Source organism: Setaria italica, chromosome I (genome assembly GCF_000263155.2).
Source record: "Setaria italica strain Yugu1 chromosome I, Setaria_italica_v2.0, whole genome shotgun sequence".
Taxonomy (NCBI): Eukaryota; Viridiplantae; Streptophyta; class Magnoliopsida; order Poales; family Poaceae; genus Setaria; species Setaria italica.
Genome location: NC_028450.1, coordinates 11,575,526 through 11,603,234, shown reverse-complemented (window position 1 = coordinate 11,603,234; position 27,709 = coordinate 11,575,526). Strand labels below are relative to the sequence as shown.

The 27,709-nt window shown below is 45.3% G+C and overlaps 3 protein-coding genes across 4 annotated transcripts; all 3 read right to left on the bottom strand.

The window, feature by feature from the left end:
- Positions 1-871: 871 nt before the first annotated feature.
- Positions 872-2,569, bottom strand: LOC101779761. The gene has a single exon (XM_004952201.2). It carries the CDS (start codon positions 2,567-2,569, stop codon positions 872-874), a length of 1,698 nt encoding a protein of 565 aa, XP_004952258.1.
- A 5,800-nt stretch (positions 2,570-8,369) lies between these two features.
- On the bottom strand, positions 8,370-12,399 carry LOC101779372. The gene is made up of 2 exons (XM_004952200.3): positions 11,151-12,399; positions 8,370-8,621 (listed from the first exon to the last, which is right to left on the bottom strand). The coding sequence occupies exons 1-2, from the start codon at positions 11,889-11,891 to the stop codon at positions 8,589-8,591; spliced, it is 774 nt and encodes a 257-aa protein (XP_004952257.2). The 5' UTR covers positions 11,892-12,399; the 3' UTR covers positions 8,370-8,588.
- Positions 12,400-13,835: 1,436 nt separating this feature from the next.
- LOC101778969 (ABC transporter E family member 2) lies at positions 13,836-19,624 on the bottom strand. 2 transcript variants are annotated; one of them, XM_004952199.3, is made up of 15 exons: positions 19,163-19,619; positions 18,157-18,242; positions 17,973-18,070; positions 17,680-17,797; positions 17,509-17,598; positions 16,732-17,036; positions 16,443-16,638; positions 16,179-16,361; positions 15,819-16,088; positions 15,354-15,599; positions 14,979-15,099; positions 14,782-14,900; positions 14,576-14,671; positions 14,405-14,481; positions 13,915-14,280 (listed from the first exon to the last, which is right to left on the bottom strand). In XM_004952199.3, the coding sequence occupies exons 1-11, from the start codon at positions 19,263-19,265 to the stop codon at positions 14,980-14,982; spliced, it is 1,815 nt and encodes a 604-aa protein (XP_004952256.1). In that variant the 5' UTR covers positions 19,266-19,619; the 3' UTR covers positions 13,915-14,280; positions 14,405-14,481; positions 14,576-14,671; positions 14,782-14,900; position 14,979. The 2 variants fall into 2 exon arrangements, with proteins under 2 accessions (XP_022680210.1, XP_004952256.1); XM_022824475.1 differs by having other exon boundaries at positions 13,836-14,280; positions 14,979-15,599; positions 19,163-19,624.
- Between the last annotated feature and the right edge of the window lie 8,085 nt (positions 19,625-27,709).

The window sequence follows — 27,709 nt, the reverse complement described above, 5'->3', positions numbered from 1 at the left end:
AAGATAAGGTAGCGGAGGTTACTCCAACAAGAATGCACATGTGTCCAAAGAAAAACTAAAGCTTACCACATCGATTCATTCTCAAGGCATCATTTTTAGATAGGAGCTGCCCTTTCCATTGCCGGGGCTGATCTGACAGCTACGTGGCGTCCCACCAGGTCAGTAACTGGGTTATTTTTAGTGGTCTCCACAGTAAATGTTGCAAGATTCAGAATTTCGGATGTGGATTATATGCAATTCTGGTGATCAATCACCAGATTATGCTCAAGATTTATTGTAAATTCCAAGAAACAGCTGAAACACTTGCAAACTGGAGATTCCAGCATAAAAGAATTGGACATTTTGATAAATTCATAGATAGATAGATAGGGCTACAAAATGAGCACACTTGCAAACTGGAGATTCCAGCATAAAAGAATTGGACATTTTGATAAATTCATAGATAGATAGATAGGGCTACAAAATGAGCACACTTGCAAACTGGAGATTCCAGCATAAAAGAATTGGACATTTTGATAAATTCATAGATAGATAGATAGGGCTACAAAATGAGCACACTTGCAAACTGGAGATTCCAGCATAAAAGAATTGGACATTTTGATAAATTCATAGATAGATAGATAGGGCTACAAAATGAGCGGTGCTACTCTACATCAGTGGATTACAGTTACTGCAGAAAAGAACATATGGGAAGCAGCCTAAGTTACTGCAGACTGCTATAGCGGCTGACAAAGACATCCCAAGGAACCAACTCGTAGCTGCAAAAATCGGTACTGCCGGTTCCCGGCACAGCTGCTCCTTGCTTGTGCAGCAAAAATCTCCGAACAACCACCAATTCTTGGGCAGAAGAAACTACCTCCTAGCTACCCTTCTAGCAGGTGATGCAGTATCCTCCCCAGTGAGCGCCACCAAGCGCTCCGACGGCCATGTCTGGCACTGTGCAGTTGCTCTGGACACCATCAACATTTGACAAGCTCCAGAAGTCCTGCTGGTCTTGATGGTCTCCCTCCATGTTGCCAATGCGCGGCACCACAGTGTTGCTGTCAACCGCAATCGAGCCCCGGAATTCCTCCTGCTCAGCACAGTTACTGCTTTGAACATCGACCCCTATGAAGCTCCAGAGCTCCAGTTCTCCTGCACTCAGCTGCTCTGGTTCCGCCATGCTGCTAGATTGTTGGTCCATCAACTGCGGCACCATGACCTGCTCCTCCTCTGTACTCGGCACCTGCTGCTCCAACTCTTGGCCCTGCTCCGCAACTCCAGGCTCTGCGGATGGGAAGACTAGAGAATCGCTGCTGTTGAGAAGAGGACTCTGCCGGAAGATGTCGTCATTGGTCAGGAGAAGCTGCGAGCGCTCTTCATCTGCAGAAGAGTACACCATTAACTGCGGCATCATGACATGCTCCTCCGCTGTACTCGGCACCTGCTGCTCCAGCTCTTGGCCCTGCTCTGCATTGGCTGTCGCTGCGGACGGGAAGCTCAGATAATCACTGATGTCGAGAAGAGGACTCAGCAGGAAGATGTCATCGGTAGGGACAAGCTGCGAGCGTTCTTCATCTGCAGAAGTGTGCACCATCAACTGCGGCGTCATGACCTGCTGCTCCTCTGTACTCGGCACCTGCTGCTCCAACTCTTGGTACTGCTCTGCATTGGCTGGCGCTGCGGATGGGAAGCCCAGATAATCGCTGATGTCGACACGAGGACTCTGCGGGACGATGTCGTTGGTCAGGACAAGCTGCGAGCGTTCTTCGTCTGCAGAAGCGTACTCCACCATTAACTGCGGCATCATGACCTTCTCCTCGTCTGTAGTGGGCACCTGCTGCTCCAACTCTTGGTACTGCTCTGCGTTGGCTGACGCTGCGGAAGGGAAGCTCAGAAAATTGCTGCTGGCAAGGAGGGGACTCTGCGGTAAGATGTTGTCTTGGGTCGGAACCTGATCAGCAGAAGCGTACACCACCGCGCCGGAGTCAGGATCGAACATCATCCCCCCAGAACAACCACCGGCCGCCGTGGCGACGACGCGCGCACGCTGAGACGACGCCTGTCCAATCTGGCAGTCTTCTTGGTAATCCGGGACGCGCTTTCTCTTCTTCCCGTGGCCGGTGAAGGCGATGTGGCAGATCTTGACTAGCGACGGACATGGCGGCGCGGCGATGGTGTACTCGTGCATCACCCACCCCACGCTGCCGCCATTCTTGCCTTTCCCCATGTGCAGGTTGAGATTACTCTTGCGGCAGCTGATCTTCTCGCCGCCGACGCGCAGGCTCTTCTCCAGGCTGCTCTGAATCTTCCACGACCCGACGCCGCCGTCGCAGCTGCGGTCCTGGCGGGCGCCGGGCTTCTTGGCGTCGCTGGTGCGCACAAGGAAGTAGGCCTCATCCTCGCTCCCCAGGCCGTGGCGCTCGAAGAGATCCCAGGGCAGCGAGCTCCCCGCCGCGTCGTCCTCGATGATGACGCCGGGGTATGGATCTTGGCCGCGGGCGCGGGGCAGCAGGTAGAACTCCACGAGCTCGAGTTCCTTCGGGCGGAACCTGAAGGCGGGAGGCATCCGTTCCAGGATCTTCGACATGGTCGATCGCTCGATCTGGTGACGGGATCTGAGCGAGGAGCGGCGGCGGAAGAGGGACGGGGAAAAGGCGGCGGAAGGGGGACGGGATCTGAGCGAGGAGCGGCGGCGGAAGAGGGACGGGGAAAAGGCGGCGGAAGGGGGACGGGGAAAGGCGCGCTGCCTTCGAAGGCTCCGGGTTTTATAGGCGGGTCGGGGGTTTTGGGAGGACTGTCGGAATGGAATTGATGTTTCGGATATGCCTGACGTCACTTGCAGGTTCGATGCCAGTTTGCACGCCAGATGTCACTTGCACGCCAGATGTCACTCCAATGCCAGTTGTCACACTGTATTTTTAATGAAAAACCAGCCGCTTTGCTTGGATGGGCCGCGGGGTTCAGGATTGTCGAAGGTGGATGGAGACCAAAATTTTTAGATGGAAAGTTTTGAGGCTCCCGAACATTCAAAGTTTTAGAGGTTCAATTTGTGCTCAATTTAAAGGAGACTCCTACAGTATTCGAGCTCCGGTCGTCTTCCTCAACTCTGACAAGCCGGTGAGGTTCGGAATTAGGGGGTTTAGGGTTAGGGATTTGGAATTTTAGGGTTGGGCACCGGTGTTGTGGCCTTAGAGGGAGAGTCGTTGGTGGTAGGCTAACTCGGTGGAGGTTGGTGGGCGGAGTGGCAAGGCGGAGGCCGCCTGCCACGGGAGGTGGAGGAGGCCAATTGGATGGTATCGGGTCGGGAGCATCGTGAGTCGAGAGGTTAGCGTGGGATGGTGAGTCGAGAGGTTAGCGTGGGACGGTGGCTAGCGGCGGCTAACGGTGGGGAGCTGCTGGAGATGGAGAGGGGGGAGGCTGGGGTGTCACACCATGTCCCGAGCTTGTTTTCATGGCAGCTGGACTCCATCTGATGGAAGCTAGGAGAACAGAACACGCGGACCATTGGATCTCAATCGTGTGGCTGAAAAAAATCTTGTGTTAATGATCCCTAAAACACTCGAGTAGTAGGTAGACAACCCCAAATTTTACTATTGAAGAAGTTGAAGATGAGTTATATAATAAGATAATTTATTAGGTAACAAATGGATCGTATATGTTTTGTTTGGTAAAATTTTTACTTTTATTTCACGACGTTATGGGTGTATCTCTGGTACCTATGATTGGGTTTCTTGAACCAGATTTTAAAAATCTGTCTACTTTTTCTTATCCGTAATGCCACTCCCTTCCTCCTGTGTTAGTCAAATCTTTTTTGTTGCTCCCACTTTTAACTTATATAGACAAAAAGAAAAGGATGCAGCTATTTGGATAAGCAAATAGATTAGCTTTCCGTTTTTAGTAATAAACCTCACGCACGTAGCTGTGGCTGTCGCTGCAGGCAGCATGTCTTCAACTTTCCACCTGCCCACTGCCTATCCCAATGCAATCCAGAAAAAAACAACTATTCCACAGAGGTGCCCATAATTTGCTCAGAAAAATTCTGAAACTGCACGAATGCAAATCTGCACATAAACTGCACGTCATTCTGATCATGCAACATCTCAGCAAATTCTTTGGCAGCCCTATCTATACTTCAAACTATTTTGCTTTTACTTTTCTGTACAAAAGCAACCTGATATGGTTTCCTCAAACAATACCCATTACAATTTCAAGTATTTGCTTTCTCTGTGCACAACCATATGACCTGCCAATGCAACGATCACAACGAAGTTGGGTCTTTGCAAACAATTAATTCTAATCTGCACACAATGGTATGATGTGTGTTTGCCTTACTTCACAAGCAAAAATAATCTTCATTAACAATGACTGCAAACAGATGATGACTACACATTTGCTTCCCTTCCTGTCCACTTCATGACCTGCAATGCGTTTAAGATAGAATGTAATGCATAATTAGAGAAAATCACTAGAGGTTGAAGATTTTGCAATATTTCACCTACTTCAAACATTAGACTGCCCCTATAAAGACACAAATATAGGGCTGGCCAGAAAAAAAAAAGATGAACTGATAAAAAAACTAGCGGTAATAGAGGACAACTGAAAAAGACACATGCAAGACCATCAAAGTAGTGCTAGCTTCTATAGTTAGTTAGTACAATTGGTCAATGCTAATTGTTTGTTTGTGACCCCCTACTACTGAAAGCAAAGCATTACAAATCGAACAAGCTAAGGGCAATATGGAAAAGAAATGGTAACGGTATTGCCTACAATATCACTGTTTTTAGTTCATGCTTCTCAACAGGATAGCTACAAGCATGAAGTTGATCAATAGAAAAATAAAATAGATGGCAAATTGTCAGAGCACTGAAAAATGCTTAAATCGGAACACAAAAATGCTAGACTAAAATGAATAATTTGGTAGTTTATTTAGCATATGTTGCTTACAAGATGAAATATGTGAGCCCAAAGTGACAAAAAGGATGGGATGTGTATTTAATCCAGCAACAACTCTGTCTAAATAGCAGTGCTGGTAGTTGTATGTGACCTAATATTGAAGGCGGCCAATCAAAATGAATTATGAAATTCCCAACGAAGCATTGCTAAATGCAGTACACAATTTTGCCCGTTACATAAACATACTATTGCCTAATAAGAACCGTTAATTGGCCGTAATTACACAGTTACCATAATTACCAGAAGTCTAGTTGCAAAGCAAATCCAAAAGAGATCCAAAGAAGAACCAAACAAGAACAAAGCCTAGTCTAATGTGTGTTGCATGATTTTAGGAAAATTATGAACTTGGTTTCATAATTTTTGGAATTAGAATGAATTAGTTGTGAATTTTTGAAGTTGAAAATATTTTCTGGTATTTTGATTTGATAGGCGAAAATCAAGAAACAAAGGAGTCAGCAGTTAATTGCCCGTAGGTCAGCTGCAATCTGGATGCAAGCTGCCACAAAGGTTTACAGGTAGCTTAGGAGGTCTAAAGGTTGATAGCTAAGCTGTCGTGGGGGGTTTTCTAGTTTACAGGTAGCTTAGGATTCAGAAATGGAGGTTCCGATTTGGGATAACCGAATGTTCCGATTTTACCTCACTTAGGAAGGGCTTCTGGGAAGAACTCTGGACACTCTGGATAGATCAAACATCGGTTTGGGAACTGGAAGTTCCGATTTTCTACGGTAGATCTCTCCCCTTAGGGAGATCTTCAGGGAAAGAACTTGGGACGGTCCTGGGAAGTTAGGGTTCACCACTCAAGGATTTGGGGTTCGTTTGGCTGAGACTTCCTAAGGTTTCTCGAGCTATTGCAGGCTGGGCTGAGGAGAACTGGAAGTTCTGGTTTGGAAACCGGAAGTTCCGATTTTTCCCTTGGGACGGTCCTGGGAAGTTAGGGTTCACCACTCAAGGATTTGGGGTTCGTTTGGCTGAGACTTTCTAAGGTTTCTGGAGCTACTACAGGCTGGGCTGAGCAGAACTGGAAGTTCTGGTTTGGAAACCGGAAGTTCCGGTTTTGCCACGGGTTCGGCCATGATGGGCTTTGCACGTGGGGGCGTGCGGTTCAGGCCTCATTTGGGTTAGCGGTTCATCCAGGCGAGCAGGGCCGTGAAGCTCACCTGGTGGGCTTGCTGGCAAGAGAAGAAGTGGCGTGGTGACGAGGTGTAACGAACGGGTGTGGGCTTGGCGGCTCTCCGGCGGGGCAGCATCGGTCTTCTCCTCCTCCAGCGTCCTCTCCCCATCTGCTTCACCCCCTCCTTCCTCCTTCCCTTCTCCAAACAGTGGCGAGTGAAGGGGAAAACCCCAATTTCGGATGTGGACCGGAAGGGGCTGGTTTGAGGCTCTAATGGGAGAGCGCTAGGGTTCTGGGTGGATTGGACGGCAGGGGATTGCACCTGGGCGGCGTGGCAAGCATCTACGGGTGCCAACGCGAAAGTGGCACAGGCAACCGGCGTCGTGTGCGGCGTGCACATCACTGTCGCGCTCGTGCCGCGCGCATGTGCGCCGTGGGGAAGAAAGGGGAATAGTGGTGCGGGTGGCTGACGTGTGAGGCCGGGCGGTCAGCAACTGCAGCGCGGGGGCGGTCTAGGCAGAAAATCGGAGGTTCTGGTTTTGGAAAACCAGAAGTTCCGGTTTTTGCACCAGCCTTAGGTTAGGTTGTTAGTTAGGTGGGCTGGTGGGGTTAGCTGGGTTGGTTTGGACCTAGGTTAGGTTTAGTTAGCTTTTCTAGTTTGATTTGTATTTGAATTCCAATTCAAATACAAATCCCACACAACAAATCCAAATAAAATTCCAAATGAACTCCAAATATTCACACTAGCACACATTTCACCTTAGCAATGCAATTTAGTGTATGAGTTAATTCTAAGAATTTTGGAAGAGATTTACTGAAGACACTCTTATAATTTGGCAACTCCACTCCACAACACAAATTTTTTTGAAATACACATTTTTGCAAATTCAAACATCTCGTAAAAATATGGGATGTTACATAACCACTGACCTTTCTCGTGGCTGGGCCAGAGCCAGACGCACCACTGGAAGATTCCCATTGCTCACTCACCTAAACATTGATCACTGCAACAAGATGGATGACCTCCTAACACATGAATGTCTCCCTGCCATCGAGAGCATTACTATTATGTATTGTGAGCTGCTGCTGTCCCTTCCCACGGAAAGACTTGGGAGTTTTCCTCTTCTGAAGAATTTGGAGATTATATGATGTCCACGTCTCCACTGGCAGAGTGGGATGGTGTTACCACCGTCCCTCCAAGAACTCATGTCGTATGATTGTGGGGATTTCTCTGCCTGGTCTCCTAGGTGCCTAGAGAACCTAAGCTCCCTAGAATCACTCGTTATGATTTCATGCCAAGGCATAGTGTCCATTCCAGGTAATTTTTGGAGCAGAAATTGAAGATTGAGTGGTGTCCAGACCTTGTGTCAATTGGTGGATCAGAAGCAATTGCAAACATCAATGGCTGCCCAAAGTTGAAGGAAATTGAGCAGCCGAGAGGGAATCAGTGGTACGTATGTCACATGGTTGCAGTATAAATTATGATAAAAAATATTATAGGACATATGGATTGCACCTTTATATACATTCCATGTGCTTGATTATATCGGACCCAGTTAAGTTATCATTGTCCTGTAAACGTCCTGTATTTTATTTAACAGTAATTCTAAACGCCCACCACTCTAACTATTGCTTGCAGTTCCATATGCATTGTTTTCCCGTTTTTGGAGCATTGTCCTTTTGCTAATCAGTGTTTTCACTTGATGACAGGTTTTGACAGGTCCACGGCACAGACAACCCACATGAATCACTCCCCACTAATGATCATCTTCTTATGGCTATGTTCTCCGGTTCAGTATTAACCCCCAAATGTGATGTGGATTGCATGAAAAATAGTTCATAGAATGATAGGGTGGTTTATTTGAGAAATATAAAACCATCATGGGTTCATGTGCTTGTGAGAAAATGAGGTGATGATGGATCAATGCTCAAGTCACACACGATGATTAGTTGTGGAGTTAGGATCAAATGATCCATAACCTACTCTCTCTCTCTCTCTCTACACCATCACGCACTATTCGAACCAAACAACCCTGTGCATGCCATCTGTTATGTCACGTGTCTTATGTGTTATGTCTTTTCGCAATTCATGTCGAATGAAATCCTCAATTAATAATATCTAGTGAAGTAAATTCTATTGATCAGTTCGAATACAAAAAAGAAAATAGCAGCATGTAACTTGTGATTACAGCTGATCCGATCTTTCAAGTAAGGCTGTGCTTGGGGCAAACCAACAATCATGCAGATAGATGTTCCTGCCTGGCTGTTGAAAATCAGCTCCTGTTACACACAATCACTAACTCTTAACAGCTCAACAACAGGCTCAATGAGATCAAATACTGATAGTTTCTTTTTTTAAAGAAATTTGTTTACAGTGCTCATATGAAATGAGCTACATCAGTATTATAGTAGGAAGCACAATTGCAAACACCTGGAAACACACATTCCATATTGGACTGAGCAGAGAATTTTCCCGTGAAATGATGGGAAACGTTTGCCCTTAGTTGACCATGCTACATCAAAGAGAAACCTGACTTCGCAACTAGGCCTGGGGTTTGTCCTCGGCTTTCTTTGGCTGTCCACAGAAGCAGAGTAAACTACTCAGAACTGGGAACATAAAGAAATAGGTACAAAAAAATTCTGAACATAAAGCAAGACATGTTCATTAGGCATGTCACCCACAGAACATATGACATACTTTGAAATAACAGAAGTTTCATTGAAATAACAACTTGTTTGGATAGAAGAGGATTGGAAAGGTGTGAAGGGGATTGAGGCTAAAAAGAACTAATTTCCTCTCCATTCCCTCTTATTCCACTTCAATCCACTAGTATCTGAACAAGGCCATATTGGGAACACAATGATAAATGACTGCAGCTTTCTTGGTTTGAGACTAATAAAAGTGCAAACAAATATTAGGAAATGAAGCCACATGTTCACTACATTTTTAGTAGCGTAACTGATTTAGCAGTACAACAGCACCCTTAAACCCATGACATTGTTATGGACCGACTTAGGGATAGGGATACATTGGGGTTAGGTACTGCGTGATTGATCCAAACAGTACACGTTCCCTTTTATAGAGGTAGGCCATAACAAACCCAACAAAAGAATAGATACAAATCTGATCAGATGTCAACAATTTGTCTTCTGGTATCATAGCAGCTTAGACCTCCCCCTCCCCCTCCTCTCCTAAAACTACCCATGATTCAACAACCAGGGTCATGGATCATGGCCTGGATCCTGACCTCAGTGACTTTATACCTTTACAATGATAACTTGTTATACTACAAAATTAATTTTTCCTTAATCAATTTTAAATATAAATGGGCACATTATGATGAGATGCCCTTTTATTTTTCTCATTATCAGTATGCAACACTCACATAGTTGCATTTTAGTGCTTTGTCTCAGGAGCCTCCTAATATCCTAAAGCACACAAGGAATTATGAACTTGGTATGCTAGGAATTAACTCAATATCCTAATACAACAACACCAAATGCAACCTATTTGTAGCCTTGAGCTTGTCTGAATTTATATTCAAGCTGCTCCTACAGGGCCCTAGGAGTTTAAAACATAATTAAGTAACATAACATAGATGCATGTTTAGGACCTAACTACTAATTAATGTACAATGGAATGATATAGCTTAGATCATATCCTGCCCATAGTTATTTCTAAAAGGAGTAATTCCAGAACATCAAACTAGTTCGAGGGCCTATACGTCCTGTAGAGTAATTGTACTTTAGCATTATACTAAATCTGCATTCTTTGAAGTTTTTGTGGCCATGAAACAGTGAAAACAGCATATTAACAATTGTTATTTGGACACAAAGTTTATTATTTGTAAACAAATGGAAGGGCTTAAGGTAATAACTGCATCCATAAATCTAAAAGCAATTGCAAAAGCACATTTTAACTGTAATCTAGCTTATAATCATCAATGAATAGGAAGTGGCCCGACAATGCTCATATGCTTTCCTAGGAAAAAAAATTAGAGAGACGGAGAATATTGGCGTTAGGGGAAGCATGAAGGAACATAACAGGGGGATAAATTGGGGGTAGAAACAGTGTGATTGATCAAAAAGCTACATCCATTTTACAAATCACATAAATAGGTCTATTCGTGAACAGAATACTGTGTCACCTTCGATCAAATCAAGACCTTAAAGCAAATCATGCAAGAATGATAAAATGGCAATACCTTGGATAAGCTACTCCAAAGAGAAAAAAAAAATCATTACAGGGAAAAACAAAAGGCTGACAAACTTTTACACAAAACATGGAACCGGTGCATAGTTCCCTTGACAACCTAATCGTATGCTAGCGGATCAGACACATGGACAGGTAAGTTGCTAATGCGCTGCAAAGTAAGCTTAATAGAAAGAGGTTGCTAGAAAGGTCTCTAAGAAAAGATAGCTCTAGAGTGGGGGCACTCAGAAGAGGTGCTTAAAGGTGGACAAGCTGTTTAAATTTGCACCCTTGTTTAATGTGTGCTAACAAGGTGGTCGGGCCTAAGAACCAGCTTGCATTGTAGGGATTAACTTCTACACTGGTGCTTAATGATGTGACTCTTAAGCAATCACCTCTAAACACCTTGCACTGTACATACCCTTACCATTCATGTAACCCTTTCAGTCCTAACTTGACCTTCAAACTTACCACACAATCTTCTCCAATTTCATGAACGTCGAAGATTGAATGAACAGTGAGGCAGGTGACATTAAATTCACAATTTTGCACTAATTCATGAAATATACATCCTGCTACTTGATTGTTGAACTGTAACTAGATGCTAAATCAGAAGTTTGCAAGTTTCACATGTGTATTCCTTAACTCCAAGAACAGATAACGTGAAACACACCAGGGACGATACAGTCTAGGCAACTACCAAACTTTGACAACCATGCTTATAAGGTTCTTGGCGAAACAAAGAGTAGTGCAATAAACAACATAATCACCCTACCCCCCCAACCCAACCCCACACATCCCCAACAATTCCAATTGTGTAGCGCGTTCAAAGCAGTGCACCAAGAAACACCTAGGCACGCAAGGTGTTCGACGAAATGAAAAGGTAAGCCCCGAAGGGAAAAAACGCCGCACCTTAATGCCAGGGAACGACATGCCGAGCTCCTCCTCGGGTATGAGGACGGGCCACTTCTCCCCGCCGTCGCGGAACATCTGCTCGGTGTCGATGAGCCGCCCGCGGGCGAGGATCTGGTCCCGGATGCCCTGCGCGGTGGCGCCCTCCGCGGCGACGATGGCCTCCTCCGCGCCGTTGAGGTAGGTGACGAGGACCCGCGGCGGCGGGAGAGGCGGCTGCGACTTGGGGTCCTCGGTGGGAGGCGGGCCAGGGAGGCGGCGGAGCTCGACGGAGCAGGCCGGGTTCGAGTCCTTGGCCTTGCGGCCGTTGCACTGCGCCAGGAGCTCCACCGCCGCCGCCTTCCGCGGGTCGAGCGGGCAGTACTCCACCACCACCTTGGACAGGAACTTGAGCATCTCTCCTCCCTGTCGCCGCCGGCGCCGGCGCCTTCTCCCTCGTCCTCGCGCTCTCGCCGCAGCCGCCGCTTCGCTCCCCGGAGATTTGGTGGCGGCGCGAGATTTCGGCCTTGGTTGGATGCTGAGCAATCTGGGTTGGGTTTCATTCCAATGGGCTCGGCTCAAATATGGTTTTGTGTTTAGTTGGGCATCATCATCTGAGCCGCTTGACTCAAACCAGATAATTTTGCAGCAAATTTTTGCTAAGTCCAAATTTTTACTAGGTCCTTCTATCTCAAATTTAGTTTTTCTAAGTACATAATTTTTGTTACACATAATATATATATAATATATATCTAGGTGCATATCAAAAGTTATGTGTCTAGAAAAGACAAAACAAACAGTAACAGATGGACAGATGGAGTGCTTGCTATTTTTATGGAAATTTGGATAGGTCTGCCCTTGTCTATTTTAGTGCGTCACTGCTAGCGCTGCACATGCAGCCCTTCTGATCGGTTGCAGCGGATGGCTGCACCACCGCTGTAAGATCCGTCTATCCTGCTGAAACATCCTAATATCCATCGCTAACCTAGAACGGTGCCCTTCAATTTGTTACTCACCGATCTAAATCTAAATGGGGATACTAAAATTGCAGAAACATGTCGCATATCCTTATCAAACCTCGCTAGATTGCAACACCCAACAATTTCTAAGACAAAACTATGAACCACACCCATTATCTAGGTGCAACAAGATGGGATATGGTGTGCAATAAATAGATTAAAAAACAGATGAAACATTATGTAATGACTACTGTAACAGTCGAGAAAAATAAGTGAAACATTCCAAATGAGCTATTGTAACATTTAAAAAATTAAGAAAAAGAAACTGTAAATTGCAAAAAGCTGAAATAAAGTGGTGAAACATTTCAAATCACCAATTGCCACATTTGAAATGACTCGATGGAACATAAATAAAAAATCAGTTGCAAAAGTTGAAGATGAAAACATTCAGATAGCTTGCGTTTCTCAGGGTTTCACCCTCCAAGCATGAGTCCAACTACGTCCAGAGTAACAAGACCATGCTCTCCAACAATTTTCCGATTCACACTTATTGCAAGATAGAAAACAAAGCATTGCAACATCTGACATCACGAGCTACAACAAAAAAAAAGGAACCAGTTGGGATGGTTATGGTGGTTGCACTAACAATCAGAAGAGGGGCAAACAAAACTGATCTACTCATCACGGCTCGCAGTGGTGGAAATGAAGGCCACCGAGCTCGACGGCGATGGCATGATAGTGCTCCAAATCGGCGGTCCCTGTCGATTGTCACGTACACCACCATAGCAATGGAAGAAGGGCTGTCCCTTATCGACCTACGTAGATGGGCGCAGCTTGGGGGAAAATAGCTGAGAGTGCCACTGGCAGCATAGGCGGGGAGGCTCAGGCACGACGATTCTGGATGATGAGGACGACGACTCGACGAGGGGGAGGCAAATGGGCCTGGCAAGAGAGAGGCGGAGGAGAGTGCTGCCGGCAGCAGCGGCGAGAAGGGTGTGGCACGGGAAAGGCGTGGACCTGTAGGAGCCAGAGGGTGGCATGGGGAGACTTGAGGGAGACGACGCGAGTAAAAAAATCAAGCGGAAGGATAAGCCTGGCTGATGCGGCGTGTTGGTGCGGTCACGTGGTGTCGGCAGCGAAGCACTGTCCGAAAAATTTACTCGCGTCGGACGCCCGCTGTGGCGCTGTGAAGCATCACCGACTTTGGTATGTTTTTTTTAATCTCAGATACAGATGTTCTATATGATCAGCACACCATTGTTTTTGTTGCTTGAAGTGCACATAACACACCTAAAAGGATTTTCTGTGGCATTTCAAAAGCTATTTTTCCCACATAGATATGGAAAATTTCCAATATTTTTATGACTTACATTATATAGAAGAACAAAACCATCATATGTTCTGTAGACTTCAGCGTCCGTTTGCTTGGTTCACGACTTTATCCTGCCTGAGCAGCGCCTATAGTCAGACAAAAAGCAGAGGGAACGTCACCACGACCAGGCTTGGGTGCGTCTCAGCAATTTAGGCTTGGAAAATGGCACCTCCAATTTCCAACATTACATTATATAAAATCATCAACACTGACACAAGCGCTTTCCTAGGTGTATCAAGTTCTTGGCCTAGGAACATTTAGGTTGGTTCGTGACACAACCTAGCAGGATTTTTTCCATCTGACAGGTTGAAGCCATCATTGAAGAAAATACGTGCTTGGAAAACTAAGGATAAATATTTTTGACACATGAGACTACAACTACCAATGTTTGCAGTTTTGCCGCATCAATTGTGAACCAAGCCATCGTTTGTACAAAGCAGTAACGACAAAGGCATTGAAAACGGAGGCTGGTAACAGCACCGCAGGGTAAACCATTATTCATGACTCAAACAAGATAATAAAGTGCTTGATAGAAACAAAAATAATCAACCCCAGAAATCTCAAAATTCAAGATTCAATCCAAGGTTTTGATGAGAATACATAAAAGCTTTGATAGCAATCATTTTATTAAGCCATGAAACTGTCCAGAGTGGCCTTCAACTGATAGGAGATTCACTCAAACTTCCATATAACTGCAAGCTAAGCAGATCCATCTTATTAAGTCTTCAGCGATGCAGTTAATCTTCATGTCATAACTTGTTCAAACTTCAAAGCATTATGGTAGTAGCTTCATGCCAGTCTATTCCAAATGTCATTCAATCTGACCAGCACAGAACACGGGTGGTTTGATTAAAAAAAACTTCCAAATCCATAAAATTGCCAAAAAAAAAGAATTTAGTGATAATTTAAACTAACAATATATAAAATGATCATAAGAAATTTACCTCTGGTCCTATAACACTTTGCCATGGTTTGAGTTGCAAATTTATGGAATTCACGTCTGCAAGTGCAGTGACGTGCCCTGATGCCAATGGAGCCATGCAAAATGACAGAAGCATTAGTGTTTTGACATAACAAGTCAACGTGCGTGGTAGAAAAGAAAAACACAAACATACCGAGAGCATTGACAGACGCGAAAATGGTTATAATACTTCACCAGGATGTTAATTGGTGGCCCGTAGTGTTCATGTCCACAAGCTTCAAAACATGCCCTGTGCCATGGCAGCCATACAAAGTGAGCCAAGTAGTGTTAGTCAGTGTTTTGACCTATACACAAGTAGTGCGATAAGCATGTTAAACATAGAAACCCAGACAAGCATACCGATAGCACTGGCCGATGCTAATGTGCTTGCATTTACGAACACGATAGCGCAAGCATTTGGTCTGTTTGCCTCCAATGGAGCTTTCGCAAAAAGTAGATGTGCCCTTGGCGAGAGCTTTCTGCAGAGGCAAGTATCAAAGCCTTAATTGTGACACTACGAATGATGAAAGTATTTCCAGAAGGTTGATATTTCATACATTAGTAATCAAGGTAGTAATGACAGCCTTCAGCCTTCTGTTCAGTGTCCTTTGTAGACCCAATCTTGTTAATCCGAGGCCTGTAAGTTGTTGGATCTGTCCTAAAAGTGATATCTAGATGCTGCAGTGTAGAGAGAGATTGAAAGTGTCAAATACATTCCATTAAAATTCCATTTAAACAAACTTATTTAGTATTTATCACTTTCATCCTGCATACCATAAATTACCAGTAGTCTAACTATTACCAGGCTATTCAAATGTCCAGGAATTATTTGGATATGTCGTCAGCAAATGCTTACTAGATAGTTCAAGTAATCCTCTATTTTCTGTTGAGGTAATGGTGATAGGGAAGGGGAAAGGAATTCTGAACTTAACTGATAGAAAGCGGTTCATCCCAGATGCCAGGGGTTCAGGCACATTTGCAGTACAGTCAACAGAAGGTTTTCCCTCAAAAACGATGACCTTGTTAGCAAGATACGTCGCCATGATAAAATCATGCTCTACGACAAAAGCTGTTTTCTTTTCATGAAGGATAAACCTTTTTATGACCTTTGCTGCAAGAAGACGCTGCTCTGAATCAAGATGGGCACTTGGTTCATCTATAAGGTAAATATCAGCAGGCTGCACATAGAAACAAAGTTAGATGGCATGCTATTTCTTAGGGAATATTAAGAACATTGAAGTTAGTGAAACAATGATGTGCAAATATGACATATTCACATGAGTATCTTTTAAATATTTTAACTTTCAAGGCGTTATCCAAAAGTTTCCAGGTGGTAATCAAGATAGAACTTTTGTACCAGCAAATCTGAGGTAAAGAACGTAGGGAGTAATCTATACCTTTCCGAGACAAAGACAAAGTGCAACCCTTTGTAGCTCCCCGCCAGAAAGATTTGCAAATTGCCTGTCCATGAGTTCTTCAATTTTCAGCGGTTTCATGACATCAGATCTGAACTGTGCATGACTGCAAGATCCTGGTATTTTCTTGTGTAGAACCTCTTTCACGGTAGAGCTAATTTTGGGTGTCATTTCCTGAGGTTTGTATGAGACTGTGTACGCAGGCATATCAACTTCTTTATCTCCCACTTTATCTGGCTTCACTCGTCCTTCCTGATAGTCAGATTAAAATATTGATGAGGGAGGCTCCAAAATATATTTTCGATCACTGCCAAAACATATTTGAAGAACAAGGAGATGTACCAGCATACGGATAAATGTTGTCTTCCCAGTACCATTTTCACCAAGCAGTACAATTATTTGGGAACCAGTAAAGCTTCCATTCATGACTGAAAGCTTGAATCCAGGTCTTGTTTTCACCATGGTAGGATATTTGTAGCTTTGGTAAGTCTCACCCTCTATTATCTCCTCAGCAGACTCGGTAACCTGATAAGCAAAAAAGCATCGCATCATATTCAGAACATGCAGCAAGTAAATCACCTCTGAGAATGTTACTCAATTACTTACTCTAAATGTAAGTTTCTCCTCACGGAAACGCATATTTTCTGATGGGATAAAACCATTAAGAAAAATATTGATTCCTTCTCTGACTGAAGAGGGCAAAGTGACAACACCATATGCTCCAGGAGTCCCATAAAGACAACATATGTAGTCTGATAGGTAGTCAAGAATGCTAAGGTCATGCTCCACAACAATCACATAGCTGAAAAAATGTAGGAAAATGGTTTATTATCTGCAGAGTGAATAACTCAAATATTTCAACTAAATTATGGTTCTTTAATGTACTTTTCGTTACTTTTTGGGTTGTAGTAATGAACGAATAACTTGTGCAGCTTTTAGCCTTTGTTTCACATCCAGATAGCAGGATGGCTCATCGAACATATAAACATCTGCATTTTCCATAGCTCGGGCAGCTATTGCAAATCTCTGGAGCTCACCACCAGATAGATCTGAGACATTACGGTTCATTACATGTTTCAGCTCAAGAATATCACATAACTTATCTTTGACTTGTCTGTTGTCGATCTTATCAAGAAGGTCACCAACTTTCCCTTGAACAGATTTTGGAATATTTTCAAGGTACTGAAGTTTAATAATGGCCTGCATTAAACACATTAGAGAGAACACAGAACACATTTAAGTATTACTTATTGCTATGTGCAGCCACAAATTAAAATAATTACCATGACAACAAATGTACATGAGCTCAACAGCTTCGCATTGTACTATGTAGTGGAGTAAGAATGAATTATGTCCAGCAGAACAATACACTTGAAGGATGCATTGACCAAGAAAGATAGAATGACTAGAATACTAAAATAAATACCAATAAAATTATCTGTTACATTAGTATCTTTCAAATTCCCTTCAGAAACATGTATTCAATGGTAAAATGGAATAGGACCAGACATGACTACTTAAATAGAGCCTTGATGTTAGGAAGATGTCCATTAATGTAAAACTTGGAGACAAAAAACAAAATGACACGCCAGGCAACAAAACCGAACAATAATTAGCATTTATTTGGTATGTCACAATTTATGAGTAAATAAAAGTAGAACCGTAGAAGTACCTTCATTTTATCTTCCAAAAGGCGCGTAAAGTATTTCTGAAGTTCAGATCCACGAAAGTGCCTAAGAATATCATCACAATTTGGAGGATCCTGTAAAATTGGAGGATAGTTTCATAGCCTAAAACGACTTTTACAGCAAGGGGCAACAAAAAGGTGCTCATGTTTATTTACCGTGAATTTACCCAAGTTGGGCTTCAACTTTCCAGCAAGAATTTGAAGTGCAGTTGACTTCCCAATACCATTTGTCCCTACCAAGCCCAGAACTTGCCCAGGTCTTGGAACAGGCAGCCTGCAGAAGATTATGAAAATTAGGAAAGATGGTTTGTTTCATCTGAAAGGCATAGTGACATTAAGTATCCTACCGATTCAGGGATAAACATCATTTGGAGATATTATAATGGGAAAAGGAAAGGCTTAGATCACTTAGAAAAAAGAGGTCACAGAGATGGGAACGATCTTTTTACCTGTGAAGTTTGAAGGAATTTGGTCCATAGCGATGTGTTGTCTCCTTTTCAAGTTCCCTTGGCAAGTTTATAATTTGAATAGCATTAAATGGACATACCTGCAAGAATAATAACCCAAGGGAGTTATATTAGGAACTAGCTTGGATCAATATTCCTAAGATCATCCAAAACGGAGAGAGTTAACCTTCACACAAATACCACATCCAATGCACATATCCTCAGAAATTAAGGAGACTGTTGAGGATGGCGTAACTTGTATGCACTGACGCCCTATCAATTTGGATAAGGAATCTCAAATAAGGTCATAAGATAAACAAAGGCAATATGAAGTTCCTAATGATCACTCTGTAAATTAAACAGAGCTCCAAGTAAAGCTAAACCATGGCATACTAAAAAGATTCATGGAGCCAAAATTTAACGATATTGAAACCCATGATAGGATTACATACTTAGATCAGATATGATGGTAGGATTGTATTATCCTCAATGTGTTTCTGTTTATCTTAGAGTAGATAACAGATTCTAACATATAACAGAATCTTATTATGTGCTGGCATGCCTCTAATATCAGGCTTATGTGCCTACATATTTTTTTTGCAACCATACCAATTTGGATAATTCTTGCCAGAATTAAATTAAAGAACCCAATACAGAGCTAATTTAGTGGCTAAGGTCCTGTTGACCTACATAATCTGTATATGGACTATGGAGGTCATGTGGGTCATAGGTTTCATCAGCTTAAAAGATTCTCTACAAAACCTTCAAGATACTAATTTGGCCTCTTTTAGACTCAGGAATGCCAATGGTTGTTTCAACTAAGAGAAATTTTATCATTTTGCATATATTTGGAATAAAGAAATTTGACAACTAATGAAATATAATACAATTTATGTGATCCGCAGTCAACGGAAGGGCTAGTTTGAGCTTCGTGGGTAAGCAATTGTACAGACCACGAATGATCCAAATAACTAGATTTTCTTTCCTTCTTGATACACAAGGCAAGCAGCACCAATATATAACCACATTTCTTAAATCAAATCAAACTTCGTAATCTTCCAAACTTGTCCATGATAATTTGTAATGACCTAACCAAATGCTAATCCCAGCGCCGACCACGCCCGGAAGCAGAAGCGGCAACGGAATCGAAAAGTAAAATTGGATTCCATTCCACCACCGTCAAGCTGACGTACCGGTTGCGTTGACGGGGCAGCGCCTGCGGCACTCCTGGCCGCACTTGTTCGGCCGGCACCGGTCCTCCACCACCACCGCGATCCGGCTCGACCGACCCGACATCCTGCTCGATCCTCTCCCTCAATCCGCCGGTCCGCGCGCAGCAGCTGCCCGATCAGGGGACCCCCGGCCGCGTGCCCTCTGCTCTAGCCACGGATCGATCCGCGGGTTCGGTGGGATGGAGGATCGGTATTGGGAACCCTTGCAAGCTTGGGCAGTCGAGCCCGGGGGGACGAGCGCCGCGTGCGAGGGGAAAAGCGGGAAACGATCGCCACGCCGGGGGCGCCGTGGGTTTATATGCGAGAGGAGGAGATGGGAGGCGGGGGAGTTGGAATCGGCGGCATGGTCGCTGCCGTTTGCCTTGGGGATCAAGTTCTATCCGGCCCGGGCCACCGCGCAGCCGTGGCGTGTAAGCTCAGTGGAGCGGGTGGCGTATAACCAGAACGGTGCCGATGTGGCGAAACAACAGGATACGTGTGTGCACTTGGGCTTATGATGACGTGTCAAGGGAAACAATGTGGCAAAGAAAACCTGTTATCTTTGAACTTTAATATATAATGAGATAATCCAAAGGAACAACTTGTTAAGTACTCGTACGAATTTGATGCCCTGTTTTCTATATGAATCAGCTTTAGGAGATGCATTTAATTTGGTAAGTTGACACTGACGATACAATTCCTGCACGCAACCCTGGTGGGAGGCCAAGTGTGCTCTGGAGTGCACGGTGCATTTTGGTCGTTCGCTATATAATGAAGCCATGCCACGCCTTCGGTTAATTTTGCGCCTTGATGAGCCACATGAGCAAAGGCTCAACAACACCAACTGCCGCATTTGAGCTTGAGTTTATTTAAGAGAAAATTCCTCCTATGCCATTAAAAATTTAACTCAATCCCTTCTACGCTATTGGAAATTAAGCGATCCCTTCATTACCATTGGAAATTGAGTTTTGGTCCCTCACATGCCATTCTGTTAGATTCCACTGTTACATGATACAAACGCCTTCGTGGGCCCCAAGTGTTGGTGGAAGTAAGGAATAAAAAAACTCTTATTTCTGTTAGTTTCCTCAGCTGATTCCGTGTCTCGAGCGCACAGGAGGCACGGGTAGAAGAAAGGGTGCCAATTCCAGGAGTCTCTGCTTGCCGACGAGGGGGATGAGGTGGCTGCGCACCTAGGCCACCGGCGCCGGTTTCTGATGTCCACCTTACATCCCCCTACCGATCCAAGGTAAGAAATACTCTTCTTTCTAGCATGTCGTATGATGGATTAGAATGTGGAAATTGAATGTGTATGATGCTGGGAAATGGAATGTGTAGTGTGCTTTATTTGAAATTGAATGTGCAGATGAAATGTGAAAATGGAATATGTATCATGCTCTGATTAGAAAAATGGAATGTGTAGGCTACTTGATGTTTTGTACTAATTTTGTTGAAGAAAAGCTTATCCAACATCGGCTAAGATGGTTTAAACATGTCCAAACGAAGACCTCCGGAGGTACCGGTGTGTAGTGGAACCCTAAGGCTTGACAATAATGTAAAGAGAGATAGAGGAAGACCAAAATTGATATGGAAGAGGCAAGAAAAGGAAATTTGAAGGATGGAATATACCCAAAGATTTAGCTCTAGATAGGAGTGCTTCGAAACTCGAATCCTGATTTGTGGCTCCTGTTGGGTTTCAACTCTACTGTGGCGGATCCACTTCGGATTAGCTTGATTAAACAGGGTTAAGCCGCCTAACATGCGACACTCCTGCCTAAACCAAGTTAACACGAAGTGCTGTCGGATTTCATCCGATTTACCACTTGAACAGGATCGAGTTAGCAACCTCACACGAAGGTGAGTGGTTCCAGAGAATACGACGAGTCCACTGAGTTATGCAAATTTGCCCATTTAGTTCGGCCATAAAAAACCAACATCAGAGTTTTTACAGGGTTCAAAAGAAACAATAGAGGTAAACACTAGCGGAAGCAAACGTCGGGGTCGGATGTCCTGGTGAGGCCAGCCGGAACATCACTGATTCCGCTCCTCGCCATCCGAGGAGGGATCCCACTCGACCGTCCAGCCCGGCGGGAGCTGGGGCGGCCAAGCGCCAGCCAGAGAAGGGTCGGGAGCAGCAACTTCACCTGAAAAACAGGAGCCACAACAAGGCTGAGCTACTAAGCTCAACAAGACTTAACCGATAGGAGTAAAACTACTCCTCCTTCTAGACATGCAGGGCTTTTGGCGGAGGGGTTTGTTTGCCAAAAACACTAAGTAAAACCCTATTTTCAAGTTTTAGCTCCGGTTCTAAGTTCATTTAGCCGGTCTAGGTTTTGCAACCTATTCTAAGCAATCATAGAGCCAAACAAGGTGTGTAGATATATCAACAAACATGTCATCATCAGATTCCTTATTTACTCAGGGTGACATAGCGATCAAGCAATCTCAAGCTGTGAGAGGCAGACGAATCGATTCGAGTTCTTTAACCATGCATGGTGAACCTAGCCTCACGACATCCGCGCACCCGGAGGTCGCTTCCTGTGTCGGCCTTCCCCATCAATCCCCTAAGTCGTGTTGGGCCCATTTCCTTTGGTGCAAGGTTCCACAGACCCGGTCTCTGCCGTTCTGGGGCCACGCATGCCACCACGTGCGACATCCAGCAGGGGAAACTCCGTTCCAAGAACAATGGGGCGACCGCTCACGTCTAGGTTCAATCCGGTACTAGGCTTCCTCATCCCATACTAAGTATGAGGCTAGTACTTTCAAACACTTGATCACGAACACCACCACTGTCGGGCCTTAGCAAGTTTTCATAGACAGACGGGGCAACCATCCGACCACCAAAGAGTTACCAAAACCCTGCCCCGTCCATCGTCCTTATAGTTATAACAGAAAGGTAGACATGCAACTCCTACAACTCGCGAGTGACAGGGAATCACTCGGCTTTTACCGTCTCCTAGTTAAGCAATGCATCTACTCGGTCCAACAGCTAGTGCTCAGATCATGGGAAATAACTAAGTCATGCATCTAGGGTTTCAAACAACTCCTATACGTAAATGCACAAGCATGTTACAGAAGGCATGCGCAAGTTTGGTAAAACACGCAGGGTTTTCATGCAACCGGGGCTTGCCTTCGAGCAAAGAGGAAGGAAACTGCTCGACTTCGGGGGCGACTTCGGCTTCAGCGGGCAGGAGCTCAGCTACAGCTTCGTCTTCTGGCGCCGGGTGTAGCTCATAGAAGCCATCGGCGAGGTGCAGCTCTACACGAATGCAATGCAAAGGTCAGCATAGACGGTTATTTCAACAGCAACACTGGCTCGCCTGATCCCAGAAACTCGCGACAAAGAGCAGGAGGGTAGGGAGGTTCAAGAGAGCTGGTGATGATCAAGAGGCAAGGGTCGGAAAAGAACTTATGATCTGATCCTTGGACTAGAGGATGTGGTATACTAGGAATCCTCAGACGCAAGCGCTGAAGGGTTCCTAAATTTTTACACATACACCCTCGGGTTGAAGAAAAAGATCACAGCCGAACCCTCGGGCGAGGCGGATAAGGGTCGGCGGAACAGATAGGGTCGGGCGAGACGGAACCGGGGTCGGGCGGATAAGAGGGGTCGGGCGAAGCGGACTGGGGGTCGGCAACTTACCTTCTTCCTGAAAGGAAAGCTTGGGGTCGGAAAGAGGCAGACTTGGGTGGAGGGACTAAAGCTTTGAACAACGGCTAAGACCGGCAATGCTCGGCGGCGGCGATGCTTCTTGCAGATCACAAGTAAGCTTTTACGCAGCACGGAGGAGCAAGCGGCTGGGTGACTTGAAGAAAACCGAGGGAGAAGCTGAGAGAAGAGTTCCTCAAGAACTTGGTGTGTGGCGCTAGGAGCTTGAGCAGGGAGCGAGAGAATGGCTGAAGGCAGCAATGGAGGAGGGAACTCCGGCGGCTGGTGCATTCCTTTTATAGCTGCTGGAACAGAGAAAGGAAGCGGCGCGGGAGAGAGAGAAGGGGAGCGGCGCGAAGGCCGGGGAGAAGCAATGGAGTGCTCTGCCGTGGCGGCGATTGAGCGAAGAGGGCGGTGGTGCAGGACTCCGGGGGTGACGCCAGCGGTCATTGGGTTCTGGCGTCAGGGTGGCGCAGGAGCGGGTATGCCGGTGGTTGAGATTTGGCGGAGGCGGGCGTCGCCGTGCGGAAGATTTGATAGAAGCGACCGGTTTAACGGCGCTAGAATCGAGGGCGCACAGGTGAGAAGACAGGCAGCCGCGGGCGCGCGGGCGAGCGCGGAGCAACAGATTGTCGGGCGGCTTCTAACAGGGCGGGGAAAGGAGCTGTCGCTGCCGCGGTCGGGGTTGGCGATGGAGGAATCGTCGTGTAGCGGAGACCAGGCGGCGCGACTGTGGTCGAAGTGACGGAAAAGACGGGCGGCATCGGGCTCTGGGGCCGGGATCTGGCGGCGTGATGATGGGCGCGGGAGGCGAGGCTCTGCAGAAAGGTTGCAGAGGGGCTTCCGCTGCCATTGGGGAAGGGGGCGTGGGAATCCACTCGGTCGCTAGCCCGAGACAAAACTGAGCGGCGGCGTCGGAGAAGACGAGCCACGCGGTAGGAAGACTCTGAAGCGGGCATGCAACTCGAGTGCGCCTGTCGCGGAGGATCTGGGGGAAAAGATCTCGTGGGTCCACCGGGCGGATAGAACAGACGTTTGAGGAAGACTTAGAAGGATCCGACGGTGGGCTGAGCTCGCCGGGGTCGGGATCGAAGCGAAGCGGGGAGGGGTCGGGTCTCAGGGGTCGGGATCGGGCTGAAGGCTGAGCACTCAGGCGCGGTAAAACAAGACAGATGACTATGATCAAGGGCTCCGATTAAGGTTAACTCGGAAGATTAGGGGTCGGTCGTCACATCTACCCTATCTCAACATGCTTGGGACTGAAAGCTACGTTGTTGTTGTTTGTTGGCAATAGAGAAGCTGATTAGTGTGATGAGAACAAAGGAATAGTGGGTGAGATTTTTGTTGATGAATGAAGCCACGCCACCTTAAATTAATTTTAGGCCTTAATGAGCCACATGACTAAAGGTTTCAAGAACTCTAAATGCGGCATTTGATCTTGAGTTTATTTATCTACTTCAGGTACATGGCACCAGCTGATAAGTTTAAGTAACAAACATCGCAGTTCTATAGCACATTTGAAGTGCGTTAACATTAATTTTATCTAACTAAAAGCAAAATGAATCGGTTCTGCATTCTTTTTTGTTCTTATTTTAGATAACAGCAGTTTCCCAAACCGAAAGGGCCACTGGATGAGAAAGGTAATTGCAAGAAAGTGGAAAGCAGACCCCTACCAGCTACCAATGATGAAGAAACTGAGGCATCTCCGGAATGCATTGATATGGTTACTTTACTAAGATAGATAGGGAAGGTAGTAGATAGGATCTCGCCCTCATGATGGAGGTTCTGAGATTAATCCTCTACTTCTTCCTTGATTATAATGGATGGTACGGTTGTGCTTATATAGCCAGCCATCTAACAGACTCAATCTAATCTAAACAACCTTATCTATCTAACAACCTTATCTCTAACCAAATCCATTAACTATCTCCTTCCTAACAAACCAACTACTCCTATTCATGGCACTGTTCACGAGCTACAGTGCTCATGGGCCTAAGCCTGCAGCTAGCCCACTTGCCATAACACTTCACCACCCCTTGAAGATAGCTTGTCCTCAAGCTGTGGCAATGCTTAGAGCTGCAGACCTTATGTGGCTGGAACCTGGCGGTGATGAAGCACACTTGAGCAAACATAGTTGATAGCCTGGACGAGCTGTAGGCGGAGACTGACGGCCAGCTGCGTCGGGTGTGGCACCACGCGTGTGGTTGGCAGGCCATTAATCTGGGCGCGGACGGCTGTAGCAGCGCGCCCATCCATGATGGTGATGTGGAGACTACACCAGGTCGGGAGGTCTGCGGAGTCTATGAGCTGCTGAGAGGCCTGAGCATGCTAGAGCAGAGCATCCAGGGAGGAGGCTAATGCCGCGGGCGTCGAGGACGCTCGCGAAGCCGTGATAGGCAAGTGCAGCGCCGCTGTCGACTAGCCCGCGGGCGCGCCATAGGCGGCGCTGGCTGGCTGGCCTGTGGGCACACCATCTGTGGGCACGCTAGGGACAGCGTCGGCAGGGGAAAGTGTGGGTTTGCACGCCGGGCAGGATGGCAAGTCATAGCTTCAGCGGGCGAGGACTGTGGCCCCAGCGCGCGTGGTTGTTGTAGGGTAGCAGTGCTGTTGGTGGAGATGTCATTGGCGGACGCGATGTGGTGGCCGGAATCAGATACGACACTCGTGGAGGAGAAGGCATTGCCGTTGATGGTGCTGCGGGAGGGAGGGGGGGGGGTAGCAGCACAAGTGATGCTGCTCGAGAAGATGCTGCCACAATTGTCAGTGAGGAAGTCATAGAAGCCAGTGGTGAGGCAGGCGTAGCGACGATGTATGAATCTTCCGCCGAATCAGCAGTGGAGACAGTACACACCAGCAGATTGGAAGATATTGCTGTGGTCATCGTTGCAGCAGGTTGGGTCTTCACTGGCGGTGAAGATGGCACCGCTGCGATCTTGTCCTTCAGAGCAGGAACTCCTCACAGAGCTCGCCGAATATCTCAAATATGTTGTGGGTGAAGCGATCAAGCCCTTTCGAAACGTGATTGACATTGTCAGACACGCATCTGATGCCCTCAACCAAGGAGGTGCCATGGCTGGTTGTTGATGTGCAGATGTAATTTCTGGATGGGTTTTGAGGATTTGTGGGAGTAGTATGGAATCAATCTAATCTATCGTAGGGGGAATTTTTTTTTGATGGCAGGGTCGTAGGATCTAAGGCTCTGAATATCAAAGTTGATATGGTTACTTTACTGGATAGGGAAGGTAGTAGATGGGATCTCGCCCTCATGCTGGAGGCTCCAAGATTAATTCTCTACTTCTTCCTTGATTACAATGGATGGTGCGGTTGTGCTTATATCCTTGATTACAATGGATGGTGCGGTTGTGCTTATATAGCTAGCCATCTAATTGACTCAATCTAATCTAAACAACCTTATTTCTAACCAAATCCATCTAACTTATTTCCTTCCTAACAAACCAACTACTCCTATTCGTGGCACCGTTCACGAGCTACGGTGCTCGTGAGCCTAAGCCTGCAGCCAGCCCACTTGCTGTAACACTAAGTCAACGGAGCTACTCCGTATAAATTGTAATCGTGATACCTCACATGCCTATATGGCCTATAGTAGCCATATGGGCGATGGCTCGATTTGAATGTTCAAGCGCACACAAGATGAATATAAGATAGAGAAAGCACACTTCAGATAGAGAAGTGGATTATGGTCTACCTTCTCTGCTCATACCCCTCAACTCTAAATAGACAGATGCCCTTCTCCATCGCCTGCAATAAGGTTTGCAAAGATGGGGTTCGATGTAGCCATGTAGTTAGAATTTATTAGCATTGTCCACGGTCTGGACGAAATGAATTAAAATCTTCTACCGACTATCCGTTCTACATTCTGCTGCTTCACAAAACTATTACTATACAAATCAAAACAGTGTATTCTTAGAACTTCAGAAACATTATTTAAAAATAAGTTTCATTTAGAAAAACATCTTAAGATTTTCATAGGAACAATCTATGGAGCAGTAGTGTGTTGTGTTATTATCTTCTAATTCATAATACCAAATGTATCATACTCTTAATTAATCATTAGACATAACTAATAAAATAGAAAAGATCGATATCAAGATAAAACTTGCACATTTTTCATTCTGAAATGTTCCATAGTAGGTGAATCAATTTACTAATTAACTAAGAAAATTAGTGGTCTTCCTCTTCGGAATAGAAATTAGTTATTTCTACATAGGGAAAGTCGTGTGCAATAAAAAATGCAAGCATGATTTGGGGAGGGGTCCTCAATAGTCTACAATCCTCGTCTTGCAAAGCAGAGGACAAGCAACTTAAATACATCAGGAAGATGGACGTAGTGAAGCAGTCATATGGCTGGCATTTATCGGTATTGGCCATGGTGAGGAAAAGAATAAACACTTTGTACGCACTATCTGTTCTGCACTGTACTGCTTCATCGAACAGTTGACAAAACATTAGAATACATTAGAATTGACAAAACAATATTCAAAAAGCCACATTGCAAATTTATAACTATTTTTTCTTCTTAATGATTGTTAGCATTGACTTGCACGTTTCAATAAAGCAGTTGTTTGTTGAATGTTGTCGTCTTCTGACATCCTCAGTTGTAGCTCAAAATTTAGTTCAAAGTCTTACTATTTAATGATGAACCCAGTGCAACAATCAAAATATTACCTCTGATCCTTTGGCCATGAAAGAGTGCCACTTTGGGCACATATAGTCCTGAAACTTAAGATTATACTGTCGTTCTATATGTTCAATCTCAATGCATGGCAGGTGATCGTGTTCTTGTTCAAACAAATAAGTAATTGTACCAAATGAAGCACTGTGAAATGATTCATCTAACAATACAAATAATCAGCCCAGCGTAT

What these genes read in the sequence shown, in the direction of transcription:
- LOC101778969 (XM_022824475.1), bottom strand. Translation starts at nt 19,265, where the DNA reads ATGTCGGGTCGGTCGAGCCGGATCGCGGTGGTGGTGGAGGACCGGTGC. An exon ending in GATGTGGTATTTGTGTGAAG is followed by an intron (nt 18,071 to 18,156) that starts GTTAACTCTCTC and finishes TTATTCTTGCAG; the next exon opens with GTATGTCCATTTAATGCTAT. An exon ending in CCAACTTGGGTAAATTCACG is followed by an intron (nt 17,599 to 17,679) that starts GTAAATAAACAT and finishes CCAATTTTACAG; the next exon opens with GATCCTCCAAATTGTGATGA.
- LOC101779372 (XM_004952200.3), bottom strand. Translation starts at nt 11,891, where the DNA reads ATGCACCTAGATATATATTATATATATATTATGTGTAACAAAAATTAT. An exon ending in TGTCGTTCCCTGGCATTAAG is followed by an intron (nt 8,622 to 11,150) that starts GTGCGGCGTTTT and finishes TTCTGTGGACAG; the next exon opens with CCAAAGAAAGCCGAGGACAA.
- LOC101779761 (XM_004952201.2), bottom strand. Translation starts at nt 2,569, where the DNA reads ATGTCGAAGATCCTGGAACGGATGCCTCCCGCCTTCAGGTTCCGCCCG.